Source organism: Bubalus kerabau, chromosome 10 (genome assembly GCF_029407905.1).
Source record: "Bubalus kerabau isolate K-KA32 ecotype Philippines breed swamp buffalo chromosome 10, PCC_UOA_SB_1v2, whole genome shotgun sequence".
NCBI lineage: Eukaryota > Metazoa > Chordata > Mammalia > Artiodactyla > Bovidae > Bubalus > Bubalus kerabau.
The window spans coordinates 51,339,641-51,365,721 of record NC_073633.1 but is presented as its reverse complement, the minus strand read 5'-3'; the positions used below and the strand labels follow the sequence as shown (position 1 = coordinate 51,365,721).

Genomic DNA, 26,081 nt, shown 5'->3' with positions numbered 1-26,081 from the left:
GAACAACTAAGCGGAATGAAGATAAGCAATCTCCTTGAAGAAAAATTCAGAGTAATAATAGTAAAGAAGATCCAATATCTCAGGAAAAGAATGAAGGCATAGTCTGAGGGGATACAATAAAGAGCTAGATGCTTTAAAGAACAGAGATGAACAATAACAAATGAAAAATACAGTAGATGGAATCAATAGTAGAATAAATGAGGCAGATGAAAAAATGAGCTGGACACCAGATTGCTGGAAATCACTGCTTTGGAACAGAATTAAGAAAAGACATGTGGACAGTCCAAGAGACTTCTGGGACAGCATTAAATGTACCAGCGTTTGCATTATAGGGGTCCCAGAAGGAGAAGAAAGGGCCTGAGAAAGTATTTGAAGAGATAATCGCCAAAAAATTCCCTAAGGAGAGGAAACGCACACTCAAGTCCAAGAAGTGCAGACTCGCATACAGGAAGATCCAATGAGGAACACATTGAGACACACATTAATCAAACTGACAAAAATTAGAAAATATTAAAAGCAACTAGGGAATTCCTGTCTGGTTATCAGCTGATTTTTTTTTTTTTTAAGCGAAAACTCTGCAGGCCAGAAGGGAGTGGCATGATGTATTTAAAGTGACAAAAGGGAAAAACACACAACCAAGAATACACTACCCAGAAAGGCTCTTGCTTAGCTTTGACAGAGAAATCAAAAGCTTTACAGACAAGCAAAAGCTAAAAGAACTCAGCACACCCAAATCATCTTTACAACAAATAGGAAATGAACTTTTCTAGACAGAAAAGTTAAGGCCACAACTGAAAATGAGAAAATTACTAATGGGAAAGTTCACTGGGAAAGGCAACCACACAGTAAAAGTAGGAAATCAATCACACACAAATACCAAGACCAGCAACGGTGAGGAGAGTACACATGCATTTGAAATTAAGAGACCGGCAACTTAATCTTATATATATATATAGACTGCTATATCAAAACCTCATGGTAATTGCAAGCCAAAAACTTATAAGATACACACTCACAAAAAGAAAAAGTAACCCAAACCCAACACTAAAGATATTCATCAGATCACAAGGGAAGGGAAGAAAAAAGACCTACAAAAACAAATCCAAAACAATTAACAAAATGGCCTTAAGAACATATATATTGATAATTACCTTAAATGTAAACAGATTAAATGCTTCATTCAGAAGACACAGATTGGCTGAATGGATATAGAAACAAGACACACACACACATATGCTGTCCTCAAGAGACCCACCTCAGATCTAATGACACATACAAACTGAAAGGGGATGGAGAAAGGTATTCCATACAAATGAAAATCAAAGAAAGCTGGAATAGCAATACTCCTATTAGGCAAAATCAACTTTAAAATAAAAAATGTTACAAGAGACAAAAAAGGACAGTACAAAATAATCAGGATTAATCCAAGAAGATATAACAATTGTAAATATGCACCCAGCATAGCATTTGTCTTACACATTCAGGAACAGTCATAAAAGGAGAAATGGACAGTAACACAACAATAGTGGGGGACTTTAACACCCCACTTACATCGATAGACAGATCCACACAGAAAATTAATAAGGAAACACAGGCCTTAAATGACACATTAGACCAAATGGACACCACATTACAAAACCTAGGGGACACAGAAAAAGCAATTTTAAGAAGGAAGTTTATAGTAAGACAATCTTACTTCAGAAAACAAGAAAAATCTCAAGTAAACAGCCTAATCTTACAGCTAAAGCAACTAGAGAAAACAAAACTCAAAATTAGTAGAAGAAATCATAAAGATCAGAGCAGAAATAAATGGAGACGATGAAAACAATAGAAAAGATCAGTGAAACTAAAAGTTGGTTCTTTGATTAACCTTTACCAGACACATTAAGGAAAAGAAAGGGAGAGGGCTCAAATCAATAAAATTAGAAATGAAAAACTAAGTTACAGTGGACATCACAGAAATACAAAGGATCATAAGAGACTACCATAAGCAACTATATGCCAATGAAATAGACAACTTGGGAGAAATGGACAGATTCTTAGAAACATACAACCTTCCAAGACTGAACCAGAAGAAATGTGAACAGACCTATCCTAAATACTAAAAGTGACACTGTGATTTAAAAACTTCCAATAAACAAAAGTCTAGGATCAGATGGCTTCACAGGTGAATTCTATCAAACACTTAGAGACGACTTAATATCTATTCTTCTGAAACTATTACAGAATATTAAAGAGTAAGGAACACTGCTAAACTCAATCGAAAAAGCTACAATCACCCTGATGCCAAAACCAGATAAAGATACCACAAAAAAGAAAATTACAGGCCACTATCTCTAACGAACACAGACGCAAAAATTCTCAACAAAATACTAGCAAACTGAATCCAATAATACATTAAAAGGATCCCTAACCATGATCAAGTGGGATTTAGCCAGGGATACAAGGATTTTTCAGTATCGGCAAATCAGTGTGATACGCCACATTAACACATTGAAGAATAAAAACCCTATGATCATCTCAATAGATTCAGAAAAAGATTTTGATAAAATTTAACATTCATTTATGATTAAAAAAAATAAAGCTCTCCAGAAAGTGGGCATAGAGGGAACCTATATCAACATAATAAAGGCTACATATAACAAACCCACCGCTAACATTACACTCAACAGTGAAAAGCTGAAAGCATTTCCTCTAAGATCAGGAACAAGATGTCCACTCTCATGACTTTTATTCAACATAGTTTTGGAAGTCTTAAGCCACAGCAATCAGAAGAAAAAAAAATAAAGGGTTCCAAAAGAAGTGTCTGTTTTGAGATGATATGATATAATACCATACATAGGAAATCCTAAAGACGTTACCAGAAAACCACTAGAGCTAATCAGTGAATCTGGTAAAGTTGTAAGATACAAAATTAAGACACAGAAATTTCTGGGATTTCTGTATACTAACAATGAAAGGTCAGAAAGAGAAATTAAGGAAACAGTCCCATGTACCGTCAACATCAAAAAGAACAAAATACCTAGGAATAAACCTGCCCAAGAAGGCAAAAGATCTGTACTCAGAAAACGATAAGACACTGATGAAAGAAATCAAAAATGACCCAGAGGGATACACCATGTTCTTGTATTGTAAGAATCAATATAAAAACGACTCTACTACCCAAAGCAATGAATAGATTCAGTGCAATCCGTATCAAATAACCAATAGCATTTTTCACAGAACTAGAACAAAAAAAGTTTACAGTTTGTATGCAAACACAAAAGACTCCGGATAGCCAAAGCAGTCTTGAGAAAGGAAGAAAAGAGAGCTGGAGGAATCAGGTTCCCTGACTTCAGACTGTACCTCAACTAATCAAAATAGTATGGTACTGGCACAAAAACAGAAATATAGATCAATTGGAACAAGATAGGAAGTCCAGAGATAAGCCCACAGACGTATGGTCAACTAATCAGTGACAAAGAAGGCAAGACTATACAGTGGAGAAAAGACAGTCTCTTCAATAAGTAATGCTGAGAAAACGACAGCTACGTGTAAAAGAATGAAACTAGAAGATTTTCTAACATTATACACAAAAATAAAATGGATTAATGACCTAAGTGTAGGGTTAGATATTATAAAACTCTTAAGAGGAAAACACAGACAGAACACTATCTGGCATAAACTGAAACAATATCTTTTTGGATCCACCTCCTACAATAATGAAAATAAAAACAAAAACAAATGGGACCTAATTAAACTTAAAAGCTTTTACGTAGCAAAGGAAACCATAAACAAACCAAAAAAAACAACCCACAGAATGGGAGAAAATATTTGCAAATGAAGCCACCGACAAGGGACTAATCTCCAAAGTATATAAATAGCTCATGTAGCTCAATAACAAAACACCAAACAACCCAATCAAAAGCTTGGCAGTAAATCTAAACAGACATTTCTCCAAAACAGACATACAGATGGCCAAAATGCACATGAAAATATGCTCAACATCACTATTAGAGAAATGCAAACCGAAACAATGAAGCAGTATTACTTCATACCAGTCAGAACGGCCATCATTAAAGTCTACAACGGTAAATGCTAGAGAGAGGATGTGGAGAAAAGGGATCCCTCTTACACTCTTGCTGAGAATGTAAATTGGTGCAGCCACTGTGGAGAACAGTAACTAAAAATAGAACTACCATATATATGATCTAGCAGTCCCACTCCTGTACATATATCCAGAGAAAAGCATAATTTGAAAATATACATGCACCGCAGTGTTCCCTGCAGCACTGTTCACAATAGCCAAGACATGGAAGCAACCTAGATATCCACTGATAGAAGAATGGATAAAGAAGATGTAGTATATATATACAGTGGAATATCATTAAGCCATAAAAAAGAATGAAATAATGCTATTTGCAGGAACATGGACAGACCTAGAGATCATTATACTAGGTGATGTAAGTCAGATAGGTATCTGCCATGTATCACTTACATGTGGAATAAAAAAAAATACTAAATACAAAACAGAAGTAGAGTCAAATACATAGAAGACAAACTTATGCTTACTAAAGGGGAAAGTAGAGAGAGGGATAAATGAGTTTGGGATTAACAGATACACACTATTATATATACAATAGATCACCACCAAGGACCTACTGTGTAGCACACTACACGCAGTATTTTGTAATAACCTATGAGAGAAAAGAGTCTGAAAAAATATATATGTATGTATAACTGAATCATTTTTCTGTACACCTGAAACTAAGACAATATTGTTAATCGGCTATACTTTAATAATAAATAAATAATAACCTTACTGTTAGCTTTAAAACATATATGATAGGTGTGGTTCTCTTTTTGTTTGCCGTTAATAACAATTAAGGGCACTATTTTTTCTTGGATGGTTCATAGTGTGATTAGTTTTAGTTGAGTGATACACATTTGTTTATTAAATGGGAATGGAAATGTGTAAAACTATTGCTTTTACATGCTTAAAAGTCTACTTGGCTAGTATTTTGCTTTTGTGCTTTTTGGATTTGTAATTCTTAACGTTGTTAGTCACACTCGGTGGTGTCCGACTCTTTGCAACCCCATGGACTGTAGCCTGCCAGGCTCCTCTGTCCATGGAATTCTCCAGGCAAGAATACTGGAGTGGGTTGCCAGGTTAGTTTCCATTTAAAAAGGAACAGTGATGGTGAGAAACATAACTGACATTTGAAATCACGTAATTGAAAGGGTGTATATTGTGAGGCTAACCAGTCCATTCTAAAGGAGATCAGCCCAGGGATTTCTTTGGAAGGACTGATGCTAAAGCTGAAACTCCAATACTTTGGCCACCTCATGCGAAGAGTTGACTCATTGGAAAAGACTCTGATGCTGGGAGGGACTGGGGGCAGGAGGAGAAGGGGACGACAGAGGATGAGATGGCTGGATGGCATCACTGACTCGATGGACATGAGTTTGGGTGAACTCCGGGAGTTGGTGATGGACAGGGAGACCTGGTATGCTGCGATTCATGGGGTCACAAAGAGTCTGACACGACTGAGTGACTGAACTGAACTGAAAATAACATCAGGTCTAAATCGTAACAAAAATATCATCCAAAAGGAAAGAAAATGTAGTTTAATATTACTAATACTGTAAATCAAAGAATCCTAAATAAAATGTTAGCAAGTATAATCCAGGACTGTCCTAAAACAATATATAGAGAGATCAAGTAGGATTTAGTCCAATAATGCAAGACTGATTTAATATTAGAAAGTATAATTTATTGGGAGAAGAAAAATCAAAATGCCAAAATAGGTTTTGGTAAAATTCCAAATTCATTACTGATTAAAAGTAGCAAAAGCCCTTTTATCATAGGAATAAACATGTTCTTAACCTGTTGAAGATTATCCATTGAAAGCTATTAGTGATCATCCAGTTAAGAGTGAAGCACTGATGACTTTCCATTACAGTCAGGAATCAGCCCGGAGAACTACTGCTGTGGGACAAGGCAGTAGATAAGGAAGAGAAATAAGAATAAGTAATAAAGAGGAAAGACTAAATTCTTACATACCTAGAACATTTCAAAAGAATCAGCTGGAAATTATGAAAGAATGTTTAATACTAGCTATCTCTGGAATACAGGACTGGGCAGGAGACCTGCTTTTTCTAGCACTCAACTTACAAAAATAGACACAGGTATTAATTTGATAAATAAGTTCTTAATCTGGAGCCAAAAAAGTTTAGTAAGATGGCCAAATAGAAAACAGGCAAAAAAAAAAAAAAAATTAACCTTCTTATGCATAGCAAAAGATCCTATTCACAGTTGTATTCAAAAACTCTAAAGTACTTAAAGATAAATTTATTGAGAAATATGCAAGATTAAAAAATTGTAAAACTTTATAGAAGGACAGAAAAGGCCAGAATAAACAGCTGTGTCATATTCTTGGATGGGAAGACCCAATATGGTAGAGATGTCAGTTTCCTCCCAAATTACTCCCCAAATTCTGAATAGTTCAGAATTTCTTCTACAAGCAGATATTCTTAAGAGGAACTAAAACGTTTTAAAACAAAAATAATGGAGCAGGACAGAGATAATGTAAGTAGTGTCCTAGAGGCGCTAATTTAACAGGTATAGGTTTAGAAAATATGCATATGGGAATTTACTATATGGCAAAGAAGACACTTCAAATTAGTGGAGAAAATAAAGAATTAGTAAGTTGTATAAGTGAAAATTTTTTTGGAAACATTAATTTCATTCCTAATATACATGTTTTCCCATTAACTTGAGGCTTTGAGATTTAGTGTGAAAAATAAAAAAGGACATCGTAAGAAAACATCTTTATAATTGTAGGAGAGCACTTTCTAAGTATATCACCAAGGCTAGAAATTAATAAATTTAACTGTATAATGGTAAAAGATGCCATAAGCAAAGTGGAAAAGGAGTTAATAAACTTGAAATTAATATTTGTAACATAGATATATATATATATATATACACACACACACACACACACATATATATATATAAGTACTTGGGCAAATACATGAATAAGAAAGAAATGCAAGACTTTCCTGATGGTCCAGTAGTTAAAAATCTTCCTGCCAATACTTGGGACACAGATTTGATCCCTGGCCTGGGAAGGTGCCACCGTCCACGGGGCAGCTAAGCCTGTGCACCACAGCGACTAGCCTGCACTCTGGAGCTCGCACTCCGCAACAAGAGAAGCCACCACAATGCGAGGCCTGCGTGCCGCAACTAGACAAAGCCCCAGTGCAGTCAAAAATAAATTTCAAAAAAGAAAGAAATGCACATGGTCAGTTTAACATCTGGAAAAATACTAAGTCTCAATTATATTCAGGAAAGTGTAAGTAAAGCAAAATTGGTCAAGATGATAAATACAGATTACATGCAGTATTAGCGAACGTTTCCTAAAGAGGGAACTCATATATTGGTGTTAGGATCAATAGCTGATCACACAGTTCGATCCTACAGTTGTTGATTCTACAACTGACCAATAGCTAGGCCACAGAAAGAAAGCTACAAAATACTGTAGAGTCAAACACTATCTATGGAAGTATGTATATAGAATTATCCCATGAATTCTTCCATTTGTATAAGACTTTTAAAAATATGTGCACTAAAATTCTAGAGCAGCGTGCACCTGTTCACAGTGATTATCTTAGTGGGTGGTGGGATTCAGAAAGAAATGGAGCTATTTTTCATCTCTTTTATATATTTTTAACTTACTGTATCACTTTCATGTATTTGCTTTGCGGGAGTAAAACAAAATGTGGATTATTTATGCATACTTCCAAATTACTGCCCTGTTAGATTTATGTAGTACATAAAGTGATTCAGCAACTTTAACAAACTACTTTCATTTTCTGCTCTCTATAGGATACTATTTAACAGGTCTTTTTTTAAACATTTCTTTTTTTACAAGTCTTAATTTAAATTTTTGGCTGTACCCTGCGGCATGTCGGATCTCGGTTCCTCAGCCAGGGATCAAACCTGTACCCCCTGCATTGGAAGGCAGAGTCTTAACCACTGGACCACCAGGAAAGTCCCTTTAAAAACAGTTTATATATAATTCGTTAGACTGACACTTGGAAATATTATGCCCTGACGCCTTTAAGAATCTTGAGTGTCAGAAGCCACCGTGGCATATACACACACACACACACTTTTCCTCATGAAATGCAATGAAGTACAAATGAAAAAGGTAACCAGTTTCCCCAGATCCTTAGTGCAGGTAAGTAGAGAACAACAAACCTTGGCTGAGGTGTGAGAGCTGGATGCCTTGTAGACCAGTCACTGGCTGTGTGACTCACATCTATATATGAGCTCTGAGGTGAAACTCACACTCGTGCTGCTGCAAAATATTAAAATGGAGTACATTTCAGGGTCATTCAGACTTTTCATATAGTTAAGACATCAAAGCAGTTGTCAAATCTGTGAATGTCAAGGAGATGTTTCAAACAAAGAAGTCTTTGTATGTTTATTGTAAAATTGGGGGGAAATTCAAAAGAGCACAAAAAAGGAAAGCAAACTTCCCTTATAAGCCTATTTCCAGAAATAGCATGGTTATGAATATTTTAAAATCTCATTTAAAAACCTTTGTAAAAAGGCAGCAGTTGAAGCTTTAGGAAGGATTGTGAGTTGTCACTTTTTAACCCATAGAAACCTTGACAAACAGGCCTTAATTTTCCAGATGAGCTAAAGCGGCTTTCTAAAATTCATAGGAAGATAACTGTGGTAGTGGGGGTAGCTTTCCACAAACCTGGCGAGGATTTACAATGTCATTTATTGAAACTCCCTAGAGGCTGGCCCTGGCACAGCAGGCTCCTGACCATCGTCTGGGTTTAGCCGCAGGTGGGCTTCCTGTGGCGGTTCCAGGGAGAGTTGAGAGAATACAGAGAGGGCTCCTAGAAGCAGTTGGGTCACCCTTTTAAAACCTGAGTGTTGTACATGCCAGGCTCAGCTTGTATTGAATTGTCTAATGGGCATTTCATGTCTTCTGTTTCATTTCGGTATATCGTGTATGGCCTCACTTGAAATGGAGGGAACCCTGTACTATTTTGTGCACAAGTGGGCCGTGGGACCACTTCCTTGTCGGTTACCCCAGAAGTTTAAGCCTCTCAAAAATTCAAGAGGAATAAAAACGCAAAGGAAGAAAATGTTGGAAAGCAAAAAGATGCTGGCGGAGGTTGAAATTATGTCATGGAGAAGAGAAGGCCCGGAAGGTTGCTGGAGGGAGGGGCTCTGTTTCAGATAAGGAGCAGCTGATGCGGGGCCGAGGCCAGGTGCAGAGGAGGCTCAGGGTGTGCGAGTGGGAAGCGGGCTTGGCCTCCCGGTGGAGGGGGGACTGCCCTGTGGCTGCAGAGGCGCCGCCAGTGTGGCAAGGAGGGAAAAACAGGGCAGTCCAGAAGACCTATGCATTTTACATTTTGGTCTCAAAAATGCAAATGAGTTGCTGGGAACCAATATATTCTTTCACTAATCTCAACATTCAGAAGGGTATCAAATTCCTGAAATTAGAGGTTCTAAATAATTATCATAAGTCTTTTACAGTGCCTACCTACGAACTCACTAGTATCTCCCTCTGAACAACTGCATGCTTCCATACAGGAAAGTGGTTCAGTGCAGGTTAAATATAGGGGAAAATGCTGCCCCACCATCAAGTTGATTTCTCAGTGTTGCGTGGCTGGGAAGACCTAGAGAAGGGTGTCTTGCTAGCAAATCATAAAAGCACCTGGTTAATATGGGATAGAGAAGCTGAGTAACCAGGCATCTCAGAGTCATCATTCTTGCCTTGCTCTCTTCTTTGTTCATGAAAGTTTTAGGCAGATACTGATTTTCATTTATTTTTTTTTTAAAGTTTTTTTTTAATGCTGGTAAAATATACATAAAATTTACCACGTTAATAATTTTTAGGTGTACAATTCAGCAGCAGCCAGTAAACTCACAATATTATGCAACCATCACCACTATTTCCGGAACTTTTAAAATCACCCCAAACAGAAAATGTACTAATTAAACAATAACTCCCCATTCCTCTCTCCCAAGCCCTGGTACCTCTGTTCTACTTTCCATGAATCGTACTACTATCCTTCTGTGGCTGGTGTGTTTCACTGGGCATGATGTTTTCGAGGTTCATTGTTCCTGTGGCACGTATCGGAACTGCCCTCCTTTCTAAGGCTGATACTCCATTGTACATATATACGACATTCTGCTTATCCATTACTCTGCTGATGTAAACTTGGGTTGCTTTTACCTTTTGGCTATTATGAAAAATGTTGCTGAAAACATAAAGTATGTAAATAACTGTTTGAGTCCCTGCTTTCAGTTCTTCTGAGAATATACCTAGGAGTAGACCTACTAGAATATGGTAATTCTTTAATTTTTTGAGGCACTGTCAGACTGTTTTCCACAGTGGCTGTACTGTTTTACATTCCTGCCAGCAATGCATGAGGATTCTAATTCTACATCTTCCCAGACAATAGAAATGAAAACAAAAATAAACAAATGGGATCCAATCAAACTTACAAACTTTTGCACAGCAAAATAAACCAGAAACAAAATGAAAAGACAATCTACAGAATGGGAGAAAATATTGCCAAACAATGTGACCGACAAGGGATTAATCTCCAAAATATACAGACAGTTTATACAACTCAACAACAAAAGCAATTCAACAGAAAAATGGGCAGACAGTGTAAATAGACACTTCTCCAAAGAAGAAACACAAATGGCCAACAGGCACATGGAAAGATATTCAACATCACTAATTATTAGAGAAATGCAAGTCAAAACTACAGTGAGGTACCACCTCACACTGGTCAGAATGGCCACCATTAGAAACCCTACAAATAACAAATGCTGGAGAGGGTATGGAGAAAAGGGAATAATCCTCCTATACTGTTGGGAATGTAAGTTGGTGTAGCCACTAGGGAAAACAGTATGGAATATTCACAGAAAACTAAAAATAAAATTGCTGTATGGTCCAGCAATCCCACTCGTGGACACATATCCAGACAAAACTCTAATCCAAAAAGATACATGCACCCCTATTCACAGCAGCACTATTCACAATAGCCAAGATGTGGAAATAACCTAAATGGTCATTGAGAGATGAATGGATAAGGAAGATGTGGTACATACACACAATGGAAAACCACCCAGACATAAAAATGAATGGAATAATGCCATTTGCAGTGACATAGATGAGATCATTTTAAGTGAAGTAAGCCAGAAAGAGAAAGACAAATGCTATATGGTATCAGTCATGTGGAATCTAAAATATGACACAAACGAACCTATCTGTGAAATAGACTCACAGAGCACAGACCTGTGGCTGCCAAGGGGGTGAAAGCAGGGGGAAGGATGGAGTGGGAGGTTGGGGTCATCAGATACAAAGCTATTACATACAGAATGGGTAAACACCAAGGTCCTAATGTATAGGACAGAGAACTATATATTCAACACTCTATGATAAGCCATAATGGAAAAGCATTTTTAAAAAGAATATATATATATATGTATATATATATAACTGAATCACTTTGTTATACAGCAGAAATTAATACAACATTGCAAATCAACTATACTTCAATTTAAAAGAAAATGCATGGGGGAGGGTTCCAACTCAAGATGGTGACACAGGAAGATCCTGAGCTTACCTCCTTCCATGGATGCACAAATCTCCAGCTACCTATGGAACAATTTGCTTTGAAAAAACCCTAAAAACTAACAGAGACACCTGCAGGTTGGGCAAGTAAGAAAGAAACCAGATTGTAGTGGGTAGGAGAGGCTGAGACATAATCTCACCATAAGCCCTCACCCAGAGCTTCTTTCTGAGGAGGGAAGGGTTTGAAACCCACCCAGGCACCCCAACTTTTAAGACCCGCACCTGGGAGGTGAGGCCTCAAAATATCTAGCTTTGAACACTAGCAGGGCTTGCATCCACCAGACCCACGAGACGTGGAAGTGGCTCTTAAAGGGCTCATGCACAGGCTCTCATCTTAGGGCTCCATGCTGAAGCAGCCATTTGAAAAGCACCAGACTTGCCTCTGAAGCTTATCTGCTGGTCTTAAAGCATCAGCCTGAGAGGCAGGGGCCTGCTGGGATTCCCTGTAGGGATGGAGGCTGGAGGGTACCACCTTCATGCTCTTCTGCCTTGGTAAACCCTGCAGATGCCGTGTTTTGTATGTGGTTTTTGTTTGTTTGGGGGGTGCCATCTTTATACTCCGTTTCTGTTGGGCTCCAGCCAGCAGGCACCATCTTGAGGCTGTCCTCTGCCACTCTCCAGAGCACCAGCATTTCTTGGAGGGGACTTTTACATGTGTTAGCTCCCACCCAGGGATGCCCCTTGATCACCTGGCATGCATTCCTGGGCCCCGTGAGACTATTAACAGTGGAGAGACAGTTCTTGGCCAACTGCCATCCCCACAGCATTGCACAGAAACAGAAACACAGACTGAAATCCACCCAGTCTTGAGACTGCTTGTGCAGGAGCCTTGGCCTGAGGGGCAGGCTTCCAATCTGGCACAGTCCTAGGGGTCGACAGAGTTGCTCTCAGGGAATGGAGGCCAGTGGATACAACCTTTGTGCTCACCTTCAGCCTTGCCCTAGCTCACCAGTATCTTCCAGCAAGAGGCTTACACCCTTGTCTGGCCCTCGGGTTTTTGTAGGTGCTTTCAGGGGACACCTTTATATCACCTGACTCTGGTGGCCAGCAGGGGTCATGCTCACAGGTCCCACAGGACTGTAACCAATGGAGCAACAGCCCTTAAACAACCATCCCCCTCTAGGCACAAGAAGCAACAGACTAGGAGCTCAGCCTTTCTTTGAAAAAGGCCTATTAGCACATCATCATAGGTGCAGCCTATGAAGGGTAGGCTTTTAATTAAACACACATCTAAGGCTCACGATAATCCTTTCCAGAGATTGTGGACGGCGAGTGAGGTCTTCTCCTTCTGCCGTGCTCCACGGCTCCAGTATCTCCTGGAGGGCAGCTTTCACACACATCTGCTGCTCCTTTTTTTGTGGCTGCAGCCTATGGGATGCTCCTTGATTGCCTGTCTCCAGAGGCCTGGGGTGGGGAGGGCTTGGGTTCCTTGGTCACACAGGACTGGAACAATGTAGGCCACCACCCCCAGGGCGCTTCACAGACAGCCGACTAAAACACACCCAAGTCTTCCTGTGAAAGAGGCCAATCTCCCTATCCTAGAGCTTCGGCCTGAGGGGCAGGCTTCTGGTTTGACATAACATCTAGGGGCTTACAGAAATCCTCTCAGGAAACATAGGCCATGGAGGCCATCTCATAGATCACTGGTATCTTCTAGAAAAGTTTATACCCTCATCTGGACCCCAGTTTTTTGGACTCTGGTGGGAGGGACACCTCTGGATCCCATAGGACTGTATAGATTTGCATACTTTAAAATCTGCTGCCTGAGATTCTTCCCTTTGGGAAAAATGACAGGTCTTGGCATACCTTCAACTCCTGAGAACTATTAACAATAAAATAGGCAGCTGTTTAGCCAATCAGAAAGCTCTGAGAGACAGCCAACAGCTAGAGCATGGTTAAGCAGTAAGGTTCATCTCCTACACAAAATCCACTCCTTCAAGACTGGGGAGTTGGCTCTTGTATCTAATGCATAGAGTCAAGCCAAAGGACTATGGTCCAAATGAAAGAACAAGATAAAGCCTCATTAAAAAAAAACAACAAAAAACACCTTAAATAAACAGATAAGTAATTGACCTGATAGAGTTCAAAGTAATTGTCATAAAGGGGAAGAATGGGTGAACAAACAGAACTTCAACAAAGAGAAAATACAAGTACCAAGTATTGAAGTCACAGAACATTTGCATTACAGAAGTGCCAGAAGGAGTACAGAGAGGAAGGAGCAGAAAACTTAACTTTGAAGACATAATTGCTGAAAATGCCCCTAATCTGGGGAAGAAAACTTGACATCCAGATCCAGGGAGCCCAGGGAATTCCAAAAATACTGAACCCAAAGTAATTCACCAAGACACATTATAATTAAAATGTCAAAAGTTAAAAACAAGGAGAGAATCTTATTTTTTAGCAGACACTTTGCAGGCCAGAAGGGAGTAACACAACATACCTAAAGTGCTGAAAGAAAAGAAAATTCTATCAAGAATATTCTACCTGGCATATTTATCACTCACAATTGAAGGCAAGATAGAGTTTTCCAGACAGGCAAAAGCTAAAAGAGTTCACCACCACTAAACTGACTTTATAAGAAGTGTTAAAGAAACTTCTTTAAGATGAAAATAAGGGGCACTAATTACAAAAACATACAAAAGTGTAAATCTGTCAAAGGTAAATATATAGTAAAAGGAGTGGATTCACCACTTACAAAACTAGTATGAAGGTTAAAAAAAAAGTAGTAAAAATAACCATAACTGCAATAAATAACTGTTGAGGGATACACAATATAAAAGGATGTGATTTAAAATATGGGCAAGAAGAAATTTAGAATGTGTTTTAATGTATTATCAACTTAAAATAGATTGTTATAAAGTTGTAACTCTTTCATATGTAAGCCTCCTGGTAGCCACAAAGTAAAAACCTATAGTAAATACACAAAAGATGAGAAAGAAATTTAAGCATACCACTAAAGAAAGCCATCAAACCACAAAGGAAGAGAGCAAGAGGAGAACAGAGGGGAACTATTATAAAACAGCCAGAAAACAATTAAGAAAATAGTAATCGGCACATACCCATCAATAATTATGGTTAATCATGTCAAAAACTAAATGTAAATGTACTAAGTTCTCCGGTCAAGAGACAGAGCAGCTGAATGGGTTAAAAAAACAAGACCCATGTATGTGCTGTCTAGAAGAGACTCACTGCAGATAATAAGGATTCAGAGTGAAAGTAGAAGGATAGAAAAATATACTCCATGCAAATGGAAAACCGAAGGAAAGCTAGGGTAGGCATCAGACGAAATGGATTTTAGAACAAAGACTGCAATAAGAGACAAAGATGGGTGTTATATAATGATAAAGGGGTCAGCCCAACAAGAGGATGTGACATTTGTAAATATTTAGGCACCCAACGCAGGAGCACATGACTATATAATACAACTATTAACAGACTTAAAGTGAGAAACAGCAATACAATAAATAGCGGGGACTTTAATGCCCCAATTATATCAGTGCATAGACCATCCAGACAAAAAATCCATAAGGAAACACTGGCTTTAGATGATACATTAGATCACATAAATGTAACAGACAGACATACAACATTCCATACAGAAGCAACAGAATACACAATCTTAAGGGCATAAGGAATATTCCCCAGGTAAATCACATTTTTGGCCATAAGACAAGTTTGTTTGTTTGTTTGTTTGTTTTTGGGCCACATCCCATGGCTCGTGGGATCTTAATTCTGGACCAGGGATCAAACCGGGTCCTCAGAAGTGAAAGTGTGGCTTCCTCACCACTGGACCACTAGGAAGTTCACCAAACAAGTCTTAATAAATTTAATAATGCTGGAATGCTATCAAACATCTTTCACACCCATGACGGTATGAAAAGAGAAGTCAACTACAAGAAGAAGATTGGAAAAGTGACAGATGTGAAGATGAAAACCACTTGCTGCTGAACAACTGGTAGGTCAAAGAAGAAATCAAGAGAGAAATCAAACAATACTTTCAGAGAAATGAAAAAGGAAATACAACACACCAAATTCATAGGATGCAGCAAAGGCAGTTCTAAGAGGGACTGTACATGTATGCTTAGCCATATCTGACTCTTTGTGACCCTATGGACTGTAGCCTGTCAGGCTTCTGTGTCCATAGGATTTCCCAGGCAAGAATCCTGGAGTGGGTTGCTGTTTCCTTCTCCGGGGGATTTTCCCAACCCAGGGATCAAACCCATGTCTCCTATGTCTCCTGCACTGGTAGGCAGATTCTCTACCACTGCTCCATCTGAAAAGCTCGTTAAGGGGGAAGCTCATAGCAATAAATGCCTACCCTCAAGAAATAAGAAAAAACTTGAATAACATAGCTTTATACCTCAAGGGACTAGAAAAAGAACAAAAAATGAAACCCAGAGTTACTAGAAGGAAGGAAATAACAAAGATCAGAGCAAAAATAAATGAAATAGAGGCAAAAAAGACAATAGAAAAGACCAGTAAAACTAAATGCTGATTCTTTGAAAAGACAAACTAAAGTGCCAAGCCTTTAGCTGTGATTTACCAAGCAAAAAGACAGAGGACTGGGAGTTCCCTGGCAGTCCAGTGGTTAGGACTCTGTGCTTCTACTACAGGGGGCATGGGCTCAGTATCTGGCTAGGGAACTAAGATCCTGCATGCCATGTGGAGCGATCAAGTAAATAATTAAATAAAAGGCATATTAAAACCAATTTTTAAAAAGAGGACTCAAATAGATAAAAGTCAGAAATGAAAGAGGAGACATTACAACCAATACCACAGCTATGCAAAGGATGATAAGGGACCACAATGAACAATTACATGGCAACAAATTGTACAATATAGATGAAATGGAGAAATTCCTAGAAACATAAAACCTACCAAGACTGAATTATGAAGAAACAGAAATCTCAACAGACCAATTACTAGTAAGGAAACTGAATCAGTAATCAAAGCCTCCCAACAAAGAGCATCCAGGACCAGACAGCTTCACAGGTGAATTCAACTAAACATTCAAAGAATACAATCCTTCTCGAACTCTTCCAATCAACAGGAGAGAAAGGAACATTTCCAAACTCATTTTACAAAGCCATTACCTGATAACAAAATCACACAAGGACACAAGAAAAGAACATTAGAGGCCAATACCCCTGATGAACAAAAACACAAAAAACCTCACAAAAAATACTAGGATACATGATTCAACAATACATTGAAAGTATCATATACCATGATCATGTAGGATTTATTTCAGGGATGCAAAGTGATATACCACATTTACAAAATGAAGGATAAAAATCATATGATCATTTCTATAGATGAAATTAAAAATTGAGAAAATTCAACATCGACTTTTGGTAAAAACTCTTAAAGTGGGTGTAGAGGGACGACTCCTCAGCATAATTAAGGTCATATATATCGGGTCTGGTTTTCCCAGGTGGCACTAGTGGTAAAGAACCCTCCTGCCAGTGCAGGAGACAGAAGAGACATGGGTTCGATCCCTGGGTTGGGACGACCCGCTGGAGGAGGGCACTGGCAACCCACTCCAGTATTCTTACCTGGAGAATCCCCATGGACAGAGGAGCCTGGCAGGCTACAGTTCATAGGGTCACAGAGAGTCGGACATGACTGAAGTGGCGTAGCATGCATGCACACATGCCAGGCCCACAGCTAACATCAGACTCAGTGGTGCAAAGCTGAAATCGCTTCTTCTAAGATGAAGAACAAGGTAAGAATGTTCCCTTACACCACTTTTGTTCAATACAGTATTGGGAGACCTAGCCATAGCAGTTAGGCAAGAAAGAAAGGGCATCCAGATCAGAAAGGAAGATGTAAAACTGCCACTGTTTACAGATGACATGTTATATGTATAGAAAATCCCAATGACTCCATAAAAACCAAAACCTGTTAGAATAAAGCAAATTCAGTAAGTTGTAGGATACAAAATCAATATACAAAAATCTGTTGCATTTCCATAATATGTTAATATTGAACTCTCAGAAAGAGAAATTAAGAAAACAATCCCAAGGCTTCCCTGGTGGCTCACTGGTCCAGACTCCACCTGCCATTGCAGGAGACCGGGGTTCGATCCCTGGTCTGGGAAGATCCCACATGCTGCAAAGCAAGTAAGCCCAGGAGCCAAAACTACTGAAGCCTGTGTGCCTCAGAGCGCCTGTTCCACAAGAGAAGCCACCGCAAATGAGAAGCCCATGCACTGCAACCAGAGAGTAGTCCCTGCTTGCTGCAACCAGAGAAAGTCCACGTGTGGCAGTGAAGACCCAGCACAGCCAAAAATAAATAAATCTTTTTTAAAAAAGAAAGCAATCCCATTTACAATTGCATCAAATGGAATAAAATACTTAGAAATAAATTCAACCAAGGATGTAAAAGACATGTACTTGGAAAACTATAAGACATTAGTAAAAGAAATTGAAGATGACACAAACAAATGAAAGACATACTGTGCTCACAGATAGGAAGAATCAGTGGTTAAAATGGCCAGACTATCCAAGGCAATCTATAGAGTCAATGCGATTCCTATAAAAATACCAGTAGCACCATTCACAGAACTAGAACAAATAATTCTAAGATTTGTGTGGAACCACAAACAACCCCAAATAGCCAAAGCACTCTTGAGCGAAAAGAAAAAGCTGGAAGTATTATGCTCCCTGACTTCAAATTGTAATTCAAAGCTACGGTCATCAAAACAGTATAGTATTCACACAAAAACAGACGTACAGATCAATGGAACAGAATAGAGAACCCAGAGATAAATCATGTATACGTGGGTCAGTTAATTTGTGACAACAGAGACAAGAATACACAATGGAGAAAGGACGGTCTCTTCAATAATGGTGTTTGGAAAACTGGACAGCCATATGTAAAAGAATGAAACTGGACCACTAACTTACACACCAATTAATTCAAAATGGATTAAAGAATTGAACATTAAGACCTGAACCCTAAAATCCCTGGAAGAAAACATATGCAGTCAGTTCCTTGACATCAGCCTTGGTGATGATTTTTTGGATCTTACTGCAAAAGCAAAGGCAACAAAATGAAAAACACTCGGGACCACATTAAAATAAAAAGCTTCTGTAAAGCAAAGGAAATCATCAACAAAATGAAAAGGCAACCTACTGAATTTGCATCATGTATCTGATAAGGAGTTAATATCTAAAATATATTAAAAAAATTTTGCACAACTCTATAGCAGGAAAAAAAAACCTGATTATAGTCAACCCTTGAACTGTGAGGGGGTTAGTTTATGTGTAATTTATAGGCAGCCCTTCATACACACAGTTCTGCTTTATGGGTTCAACCAGCCACAGACCGTATAGTATTGTAGCTGCTAAGTCACTTCAGTTGTGTCCAACTCTGTGCGACCCCATAGGTGGCAGCCCACCAGGCTCCCCCGTCCCTGGGGTTGTCCAGGCAAGAACACTGGAGTGGGTTGCCATTTCCTTCTCCAGTGCATGAAAGTGGAAAGTGAAGTCGCAGCAACCGCACGGACCGCAGCTTTCCAGGCTCCTCCGTCCATGGAATTTTCGAGGCAAGAGTACTGGAGTGGGGGGCATTTGCTACTAACAAGTATCTGCATATAAGTGGAGTCAGCTGTAAGAAATGAGCAGATCTGAATGGACATTTTCCCAAAGACAAACAGAGGGCCAACAGGTATATGAATAGATGCTCAACATCATTAATGATCAGGGAAATAAAAATCAAGACCACAATGAAATACCACCTCACACCTATAAGAGTGGCAGTCATCAAGAAGACAGCAACTAACAAGCGTTGAGGAGGGTGTGAGAAAGGGAGCACTCACTCACGTTAGTGGGATTGTGAACTGGTGTCGCCACTACAGAAAACAGGATGGAGGCTCCTCAAAAAATTTCAAACAGAACTACCATATGATCTAGCAGCTCCACTGCTGGGTGTCTGTCCAAAGAAAACAAAAGCACTAATTTCAAAAGATAGATGCGCCTTCATGTTCATTGCAGCAGCATTGACAATAGCCAAGATACAGTGTCCAGTGATGGGTGAATGGGTAAAGACAATGTGATGACACACACAGACTCTCTCATACTCACTCACATGCACAATGGAATATAATTCAGCCATGAAAAAGAAATCTTGTCATTTGGGACAACATGGATGGATCTTGAGGGTACCATGCTACGCGAAGTAAGTCAGAGAAAAACAAATGCCATATGACCTCACTTCAGTTCAGTTCAGTCGCTCAGTCGTGTCCGACTGTTTGCAACCCCATAAACTGCAGCACACCAGGCCTCCCTGTCCATCATCAACTCCCGGAGTTCATTCAAACTCAAGTCCATCGAGTTGGTGACGCCATCCAGCCATCTCATTCTCTGTCGTCCCCTTCTCCTCCTGCCCCCAATCCCTGTCTTTTCCAATGAGTCACGACCTCACTTAATGGAATTTAAAAAACAAAAATAAGTTCATATATAAGGGTAACAGATTGGTGGGTGCCAGGATCCAGGGGGTGGGGTCAGTAAAATAGGTAAAGGGAGTCAAAAAGTACAATTTTGCACTTGTAAGTCACGGGATGTAATGAATAGCATGCTAACTACAGTTAATACTTTATTGCATATTTGGAAGTCACTAAGTCTTATAAGCTGTCATCAGAAGAAACAAATTTGTAACTTATGGTGACTAATGGTAACTAGATTTATTGTGATCATTTCACAATATATATAAATACTGAAGCATTATATTATACACTTGAAACCGATGTTATGTTATGGTTTTTAAAAGTATGCTTAGAAAAAAAAAAAGTACATGGGCCTTCTGGACACATGTTGGTCTGTGTAGAATCTGGCCCACTCATAAACCCTGCTAGACTTTGCCCCACTAACTTCCCTGAAGGGGCTCTTCCTTATAGTCTCTCTAATGCCAAGGTTGACTATGACCTGAAGACTCTCGAGTACAATGTTGCCTTTCCTTTTATGCTGTTTGTGCTTGCGACCCAACCAACTTCTCAAACCAAGCCTCATACTGTTTTAAAGATGCATAAGGGCATTATATATGATCTAAAAAGACAAGCCAAGAAATGACTGAACAAAAGTCAGGATAGTGAGTACTTCTGGGGTGGGGTGGGGGAGCTGATTGGGAAGAGGCACCTAGGAAGCTCTGAACAGGGCTGGCCACCCCCTCCACAACTCTAGGGGATGCCATTCACATCAACTCTGGCTCCTCGAGTACTACATAGTCCATATCCTTACCAGAGTGGTGGATACAAAGGCAGTCATATTTTTCTCTAAAAAAAATAGTATATTAATTCTCACAGAACAATGCATTCATTTTATATGGACTTCTGAATATATTACTAATTGTGCCAGGATTCGGCAAACTTTTTCTATAAAGGGCCAGATGGTAATTATTTTAGGCTTTTCAGCAAATAGTCTGTGTCACAGCTGCTCGGGTCTGCTGCTGTAGTGTAAAAACAGCCAGAGAGTATATAAATGAGTAGGTGTGATTATATTCCAGGCTTTATTTACAGAATCAGGTGGCTGGATTTGGCCTGGGGCCAAAGTTTACTAAACCCCAGATGACACAGTTAAATGTTTGAAAGGAGAAAATACACCTATGGTCCATCTCACAGGATTTTGAGTAGAGTGTGAAACAAAGGATTCACTGGTGATATTGTAGGAAGGTCAATGATGAAGCCTTTTGTAATCTATTTTTGAATAAATTCTGACTGAAACATTTGATCTAAGTTTGACTTTTTTATGAACTTGGGGTTCTGTCCTTTGTTATATAAGACATTGAGAGAAAACTTCTGTTTGAACCTTGATTTCATTAGGGAACCACTTCTGTCAGAATTATTCAGATTAATTCTTTTACTAATAATAGTAAACCCAACTACAATAATATCATCTGTCATGAACTGATCATCACCAGATGTTAGACATGATGCCAGGCACATTATACGTGTTCCTTCTCTTCCTCACAGAAGTTCTTCAATGTGGACTTTTTTGAGGGTCTCTATTTTGCAAGAGAAAAGCTGACTCTTCTAAGGTCACGTAGCTAATAAAGCTGAGATCTGAACCCGAATTGTTCACTTTCAAAATTCATAGTCTTTTTTTCCCTACAGTACACTTGCTCTATAAAAAGCATCCTCGTTTAATGCTGCCAAAATCAATTTTGTTTAGATTGCCTTCGCAGCTTTACTGACTTGGAGGAACTTGATGAGACAGAGCTATACATGTGCCACAAGTGCAAGAAGAGACAAAAGTCCACCAAAAAGTTTTGGATTCAGAAACTACCCAAGGTCAGTGTTGCATTTCAAGTTATAATGCAGTTTTGAGGGGGAAAATGCTTACGATTGGTTGGAAGACAAATTATTTTTCTAACTTTATACTTATATAATCTGTTCTGCATTGGTCTCTAGGATTTTCAATAAAACTAAGCCCTTTACGAATTCATAAGTAAATATGCCCTGATCACTATTTACAGAGCGTGACAGGTAGGGTTTTCCCACCACACCACCAGCATGCAGTTCTGTGACACCATGGGTGTCCTACATACAATTCAACTCCATTCTGACACTGTTTACTCAGAGACAGCATCAGATTCCACAGGGTGAAGGAGCTCAGTCCCAGAAGACTGCCCTCCACATCAGACACCATCACAAGCCCAGGCTATTACTTTGGGCTTAGGTTTCTGCAGGGACAGACTACAAACTGAGGGTCCCTACGACTCCTTGTTTGGACTGCAGACATCAGTCACATGTCCCCATTGTCACTCCTGCTTGTGACCGGCTAGGTAGAAATCAGAGGTCCCCATGACCCTTCTACCTTCTTGGGTTCCATTAGTTTGCTACAGCAGTTCACAGAACCCAGGAAACCTGTCTGCTCACCAGATTATCAATTCATGACAAAGGATGTTAAAGGATACAAATCAACAACCAGATGAAGAGACAGAAAGGGCAAAGTCCTGAACAAAGGAGTTTCTGTCCTCATGGAATTTGGGGCCTTGCATGGTGGCACGTGGAAGAGCTCTGGTTCCCCAACCTGGAAGCACTCCAAACCTTGTCCTTTGGGCTTCATCACAGACACGACTGATTAAATCACTGGCCATTGCTGATCGTTCAGCCTCCAGTCCCTCTCCCTTTTGTGGGTCAGGGAGGTAGGACTGAAAGTTTTAACTCAATTTCTTGATTGGTTCTCTTGGCAACAAGCCCCCATACCTCACTAACATAACAAAAGATCACTCTGTGTGCTCTCTTAGAAAATTTCAAGGCTTTTAGGATCTTGTGTCAGGAAAGGAGACAAAACTAAACACATTATTATAAATCACAGTATCATAAAAAGGTATTCATGGAAGAAACCAATATCAAAATCAAAAGAAAAACTGATAGGCTGCCTAAAATATTATCTAAGAGTTATTAGTACCATCAAGTAGTTAATTTTGATTGAAAGGTAAATTAAGTGCTTGTTTACAATTTTTGTCTTTATCTCTCATCCAGGTGCTATGCTTACATTTGAAAAGATTTCACTGGACAGCATATTTAAGAAACAAAGTTGATACATATGTAGAATTTCCCCTGCGAGGCCTAGACATGAAATGCTATTTACTAGAGGTAACGTAATTATATTTGTTAGTAAAATTAAGTCTTCACAGAGAAGGGTGGAGGTCATTGAGGTAGGGAGATGCTGATGTCATTGACCACTGCTCCTAACTCAGTCCTGGGATACCTTCTCCCCTGATCTGCAGCCCGAGAACAGTGGCCCAGAGAACTGCCTGTACGACCTCGCCGCTGTGGTGGTGCACCATGGCTCTGGGTGAGTATGCCAGCGGGCTCTCTTGGGGTTGGGAATAGGGCAGTAAAGACCTATAATTGTGTACCACTCTCAGTAACTCTCTCCCAGCTCCCTCTACAACAGATTCAGATTCATTCACTAAAATGGACAGGAATGGACAAATTTAATTCAGATGACTATTATATCTATTACTATGGGCAAGAATCCCTTAGAAGAAATGGAATAGCCCTCATAGTCAACAAGAGTCCAAGATGCAGTACTTGGGTGCAATCTCAAAAATGACAGAATGATCTAGGTTTGTTTCCAAGGCAAACCATTCAAATCACAGTAATCCAAGTCTATGTCCCAACCACTAATTCTGGAAAAGATGAAGTTGAACAGTTCTACAAAGACATATAAGATCTTCTAGAACTAACACCAAAAGACGATGTCCTTTTCATCATAGGGGACTGGAATGCAAAAGTAGAAAGTCAAGAGATACCAGGAGTAACAGGTTTGGCTTTGGAGTACAAAATGAACCAGAGCAAAGGCTAACAGTTTTGTCAAGAGAATGCACTGGTCATAGCAAACATCCTCTTCCAACAGCACAAGAGACGGCTCTACACACGGACATCACCAGATGGTCAGTCCTGAAATCAGATTGATTATATTCTTTGCAGCTGAAGATAGAGAAGCTCTGAACAGTCAGCAAAAACAAGACTGAGAGCTGACTGTGGCTCAGATCATGAGCTTCTTATTGCATAATTCAGACTTAAACTGACGGAGAAGGCAATGGCACCCCACTCCAGTACTCTTGCCTGGAAAATCCCATGGATGGAGGAGCCTGGTGGGCTGCAGTCCATGGGGTCGCGAAGAGTCGGACACGACTGAGCAACTTCACTTTGACTTTTCACTTTCATGCATTGGAGAAGGCAATGGCAACCCACTCCAGTGATCTTGCCTGGAGAATCCCAGGGACAGGGGAGCCTGGTGGACTGCCGTCTATGGGGTCACACAGAGTCGGACACGACTGAAGTGACTTAGCGGCAGCAGCAGCAGCAGACTTAAACTGAAGTAAGTAGGGACAACTACTAGGCCATTCAGGTATGACCTAAATCACATCCCTTGCAGTGGAAGTGACAAATAGATTCAAGGGATTAGATCCGGATGACAGAGTGCCTGAAGAACTATCATTGTACAGGAGGCAGTGATCAAAACCATCCCCAAGAAAAAGAAATGCAACAGGGCAAAATGTCTGTCTGAGGAGGCCTTACAGACAGCCAAGCAAAGAATAGAGGCAAAGGAGAAAGAGAAAGATATACCTGTCTGAATGCAGAGTTCCAAAGAATAGCAAGGAGAGAGAAAAAAGCCTTCTTAAGTGAACAATGCAAAGAAATAGAGGAGAACAATAGAATGGGAAAGACTAGAGATTTCTTCAAGAAAATTAGAGATACCAAGGGAACATTTTATGCAAAGATAGGCACAATAAAGGACAGAAACAGTATGGACCTAACAGAAGCAGAAGATATTAACAACAGGTGGCAAGAATACACAGAAAAACTGTACAAAAATGGTATTAATGACCCAGACAACCACAATGGTGTGATCACTCACCCAGAGTCAGGCATCCTAGAATGTGAAGTCAAGTGGGCCTTAGGAAGCATTACTAAGAACAAAGCTAGTGGAGATGATGGAATTCCAGCTGAGCTATTTCAAATCCTGAAAGATGATGCTCTGAAAGTGCTGCACTCAGTATGGCAGCAAATTTGGAAAACTCAGCAGTGGCCACAGGACTGGAAAAGGTCAGTTTTCATTACAGTCCCAAAAAAGGGCAATGCCAAAGAATGCTCAAACTACCGCACAATTGTGCTCATTTCACATGGTAGGATAATGCTCAAAATCCTTCAAGCTAAGCTTCAACAATACGTGAATCAAGACTATCCAGTTGTATAAGCTGGATTTGGAAAAGGCAGAAGAACCAAAGATCAAATTGACAGCATCTGTTGGATCATAGAGAAAGCAAAAAGAGAATTCCAGAAAAATATCTACTACTGCTTCATTGACTATATTAAAGCCTTTGACTGTGTAGATCACAACAAACTGCAGAAAATTCTTAAAGAGATGGGAATACCAGACCACCTTACCTGCCTCCTGAGAAACCTGTATGCAGGTCAAGAAGCAACAGTTAGAACTGTATATGGAACAACTGACTGGTTCAAAATTGGGAGAGGAGTATGTCAGGGCTGGTATGTTGTCACCCTGTTTATTTAACTTGTATGCAGAGTACATCATGCAAAATGCTGGGCTGGATGAAGCCCAGTCTGGACTCAAGATTGCCTGGAGACCCTGATGCTGGGAAAGATTGAGGGCAAGAGGAGAAGGGGGCAACAGATATGAGATGGTTGGATGGCATCACTGCCTAATGGACATGAGTTTGAGCAAACTCCAGGAGATAGTGAAGGATAGGGAAGCCTGGCATGCTGCAGTTCATGGGGTTACAGAGAGTTGGACACGACCGAGTGACTGGTAAAACTTCCCTTCAGTCTTGGTGAGAAAGAGTATTCCTGAGATACGTTGAAAAGCATGAAGAGAAGGCACCCGAAAGCAAAATGGAGAAAGGTTCATTTGAGCCCAGCATTCACAACTAGTCTATTGTCCACAA

The 26,081-nt window shown here is 39.6% G+C and overlaps 1 protein-coding gene and 1 long non-coding RNA gene across 7 annotated transcripts in view; one reads left to right on the top strand and one right to left on the bottom strand.

The window, feature by feature from the left end:
• USP3 (ubiquitin specific peptidase 3) overlaps positions 1–26,081 on the top strand; it is a 171,620-nt gene that overhangs the window by 144,270 nt on the left and 1,269 nt on the right. For all 3 annotated transcript variants that reach the window (XM_055537704.1, XM_055537703.1, XM_055537705.1), the window contains 3 exons: positions 21,830–21,948; positions 23,146–23,259; positions 23,394–23,461. In XM_055537704.1, coding sequence (XP_055393679.1) covers positions 21,830–21,948; positions 23,146–23,259; positions 23,394–23,461 — 301 coding nt within the window. The remainder of the gene's footprint in view (positions 1–21,829; positions 21,949–23,145; positions 23,260–23,393; positions 23,462–26,081) is intronic.
• Positions 5,732–26,081, bottom strand: part of LOC129621351 (uncharacterized) — a 33,252-nt gene continuing 12,902 nt past the window's right edge. For 3 of the 4 annotated variants that reach the window (XR_008699241.1, XR_008699240.1, XR_008699238.1), the window contains 2 exons: positions 8,246–8,345; positions 5,732–5,968 (listed from right to left, as the gene is read on the bottom strand). This is a non-coding gene — a long non-coding RNA (uncharacterized LOC129621351). The remainder of the gene's footprint in view (positions 5,969–8,245; positions 8,346–26,081) is intronic. The other variant, XR_008699239.1, reaches the window with a different exon arrangement.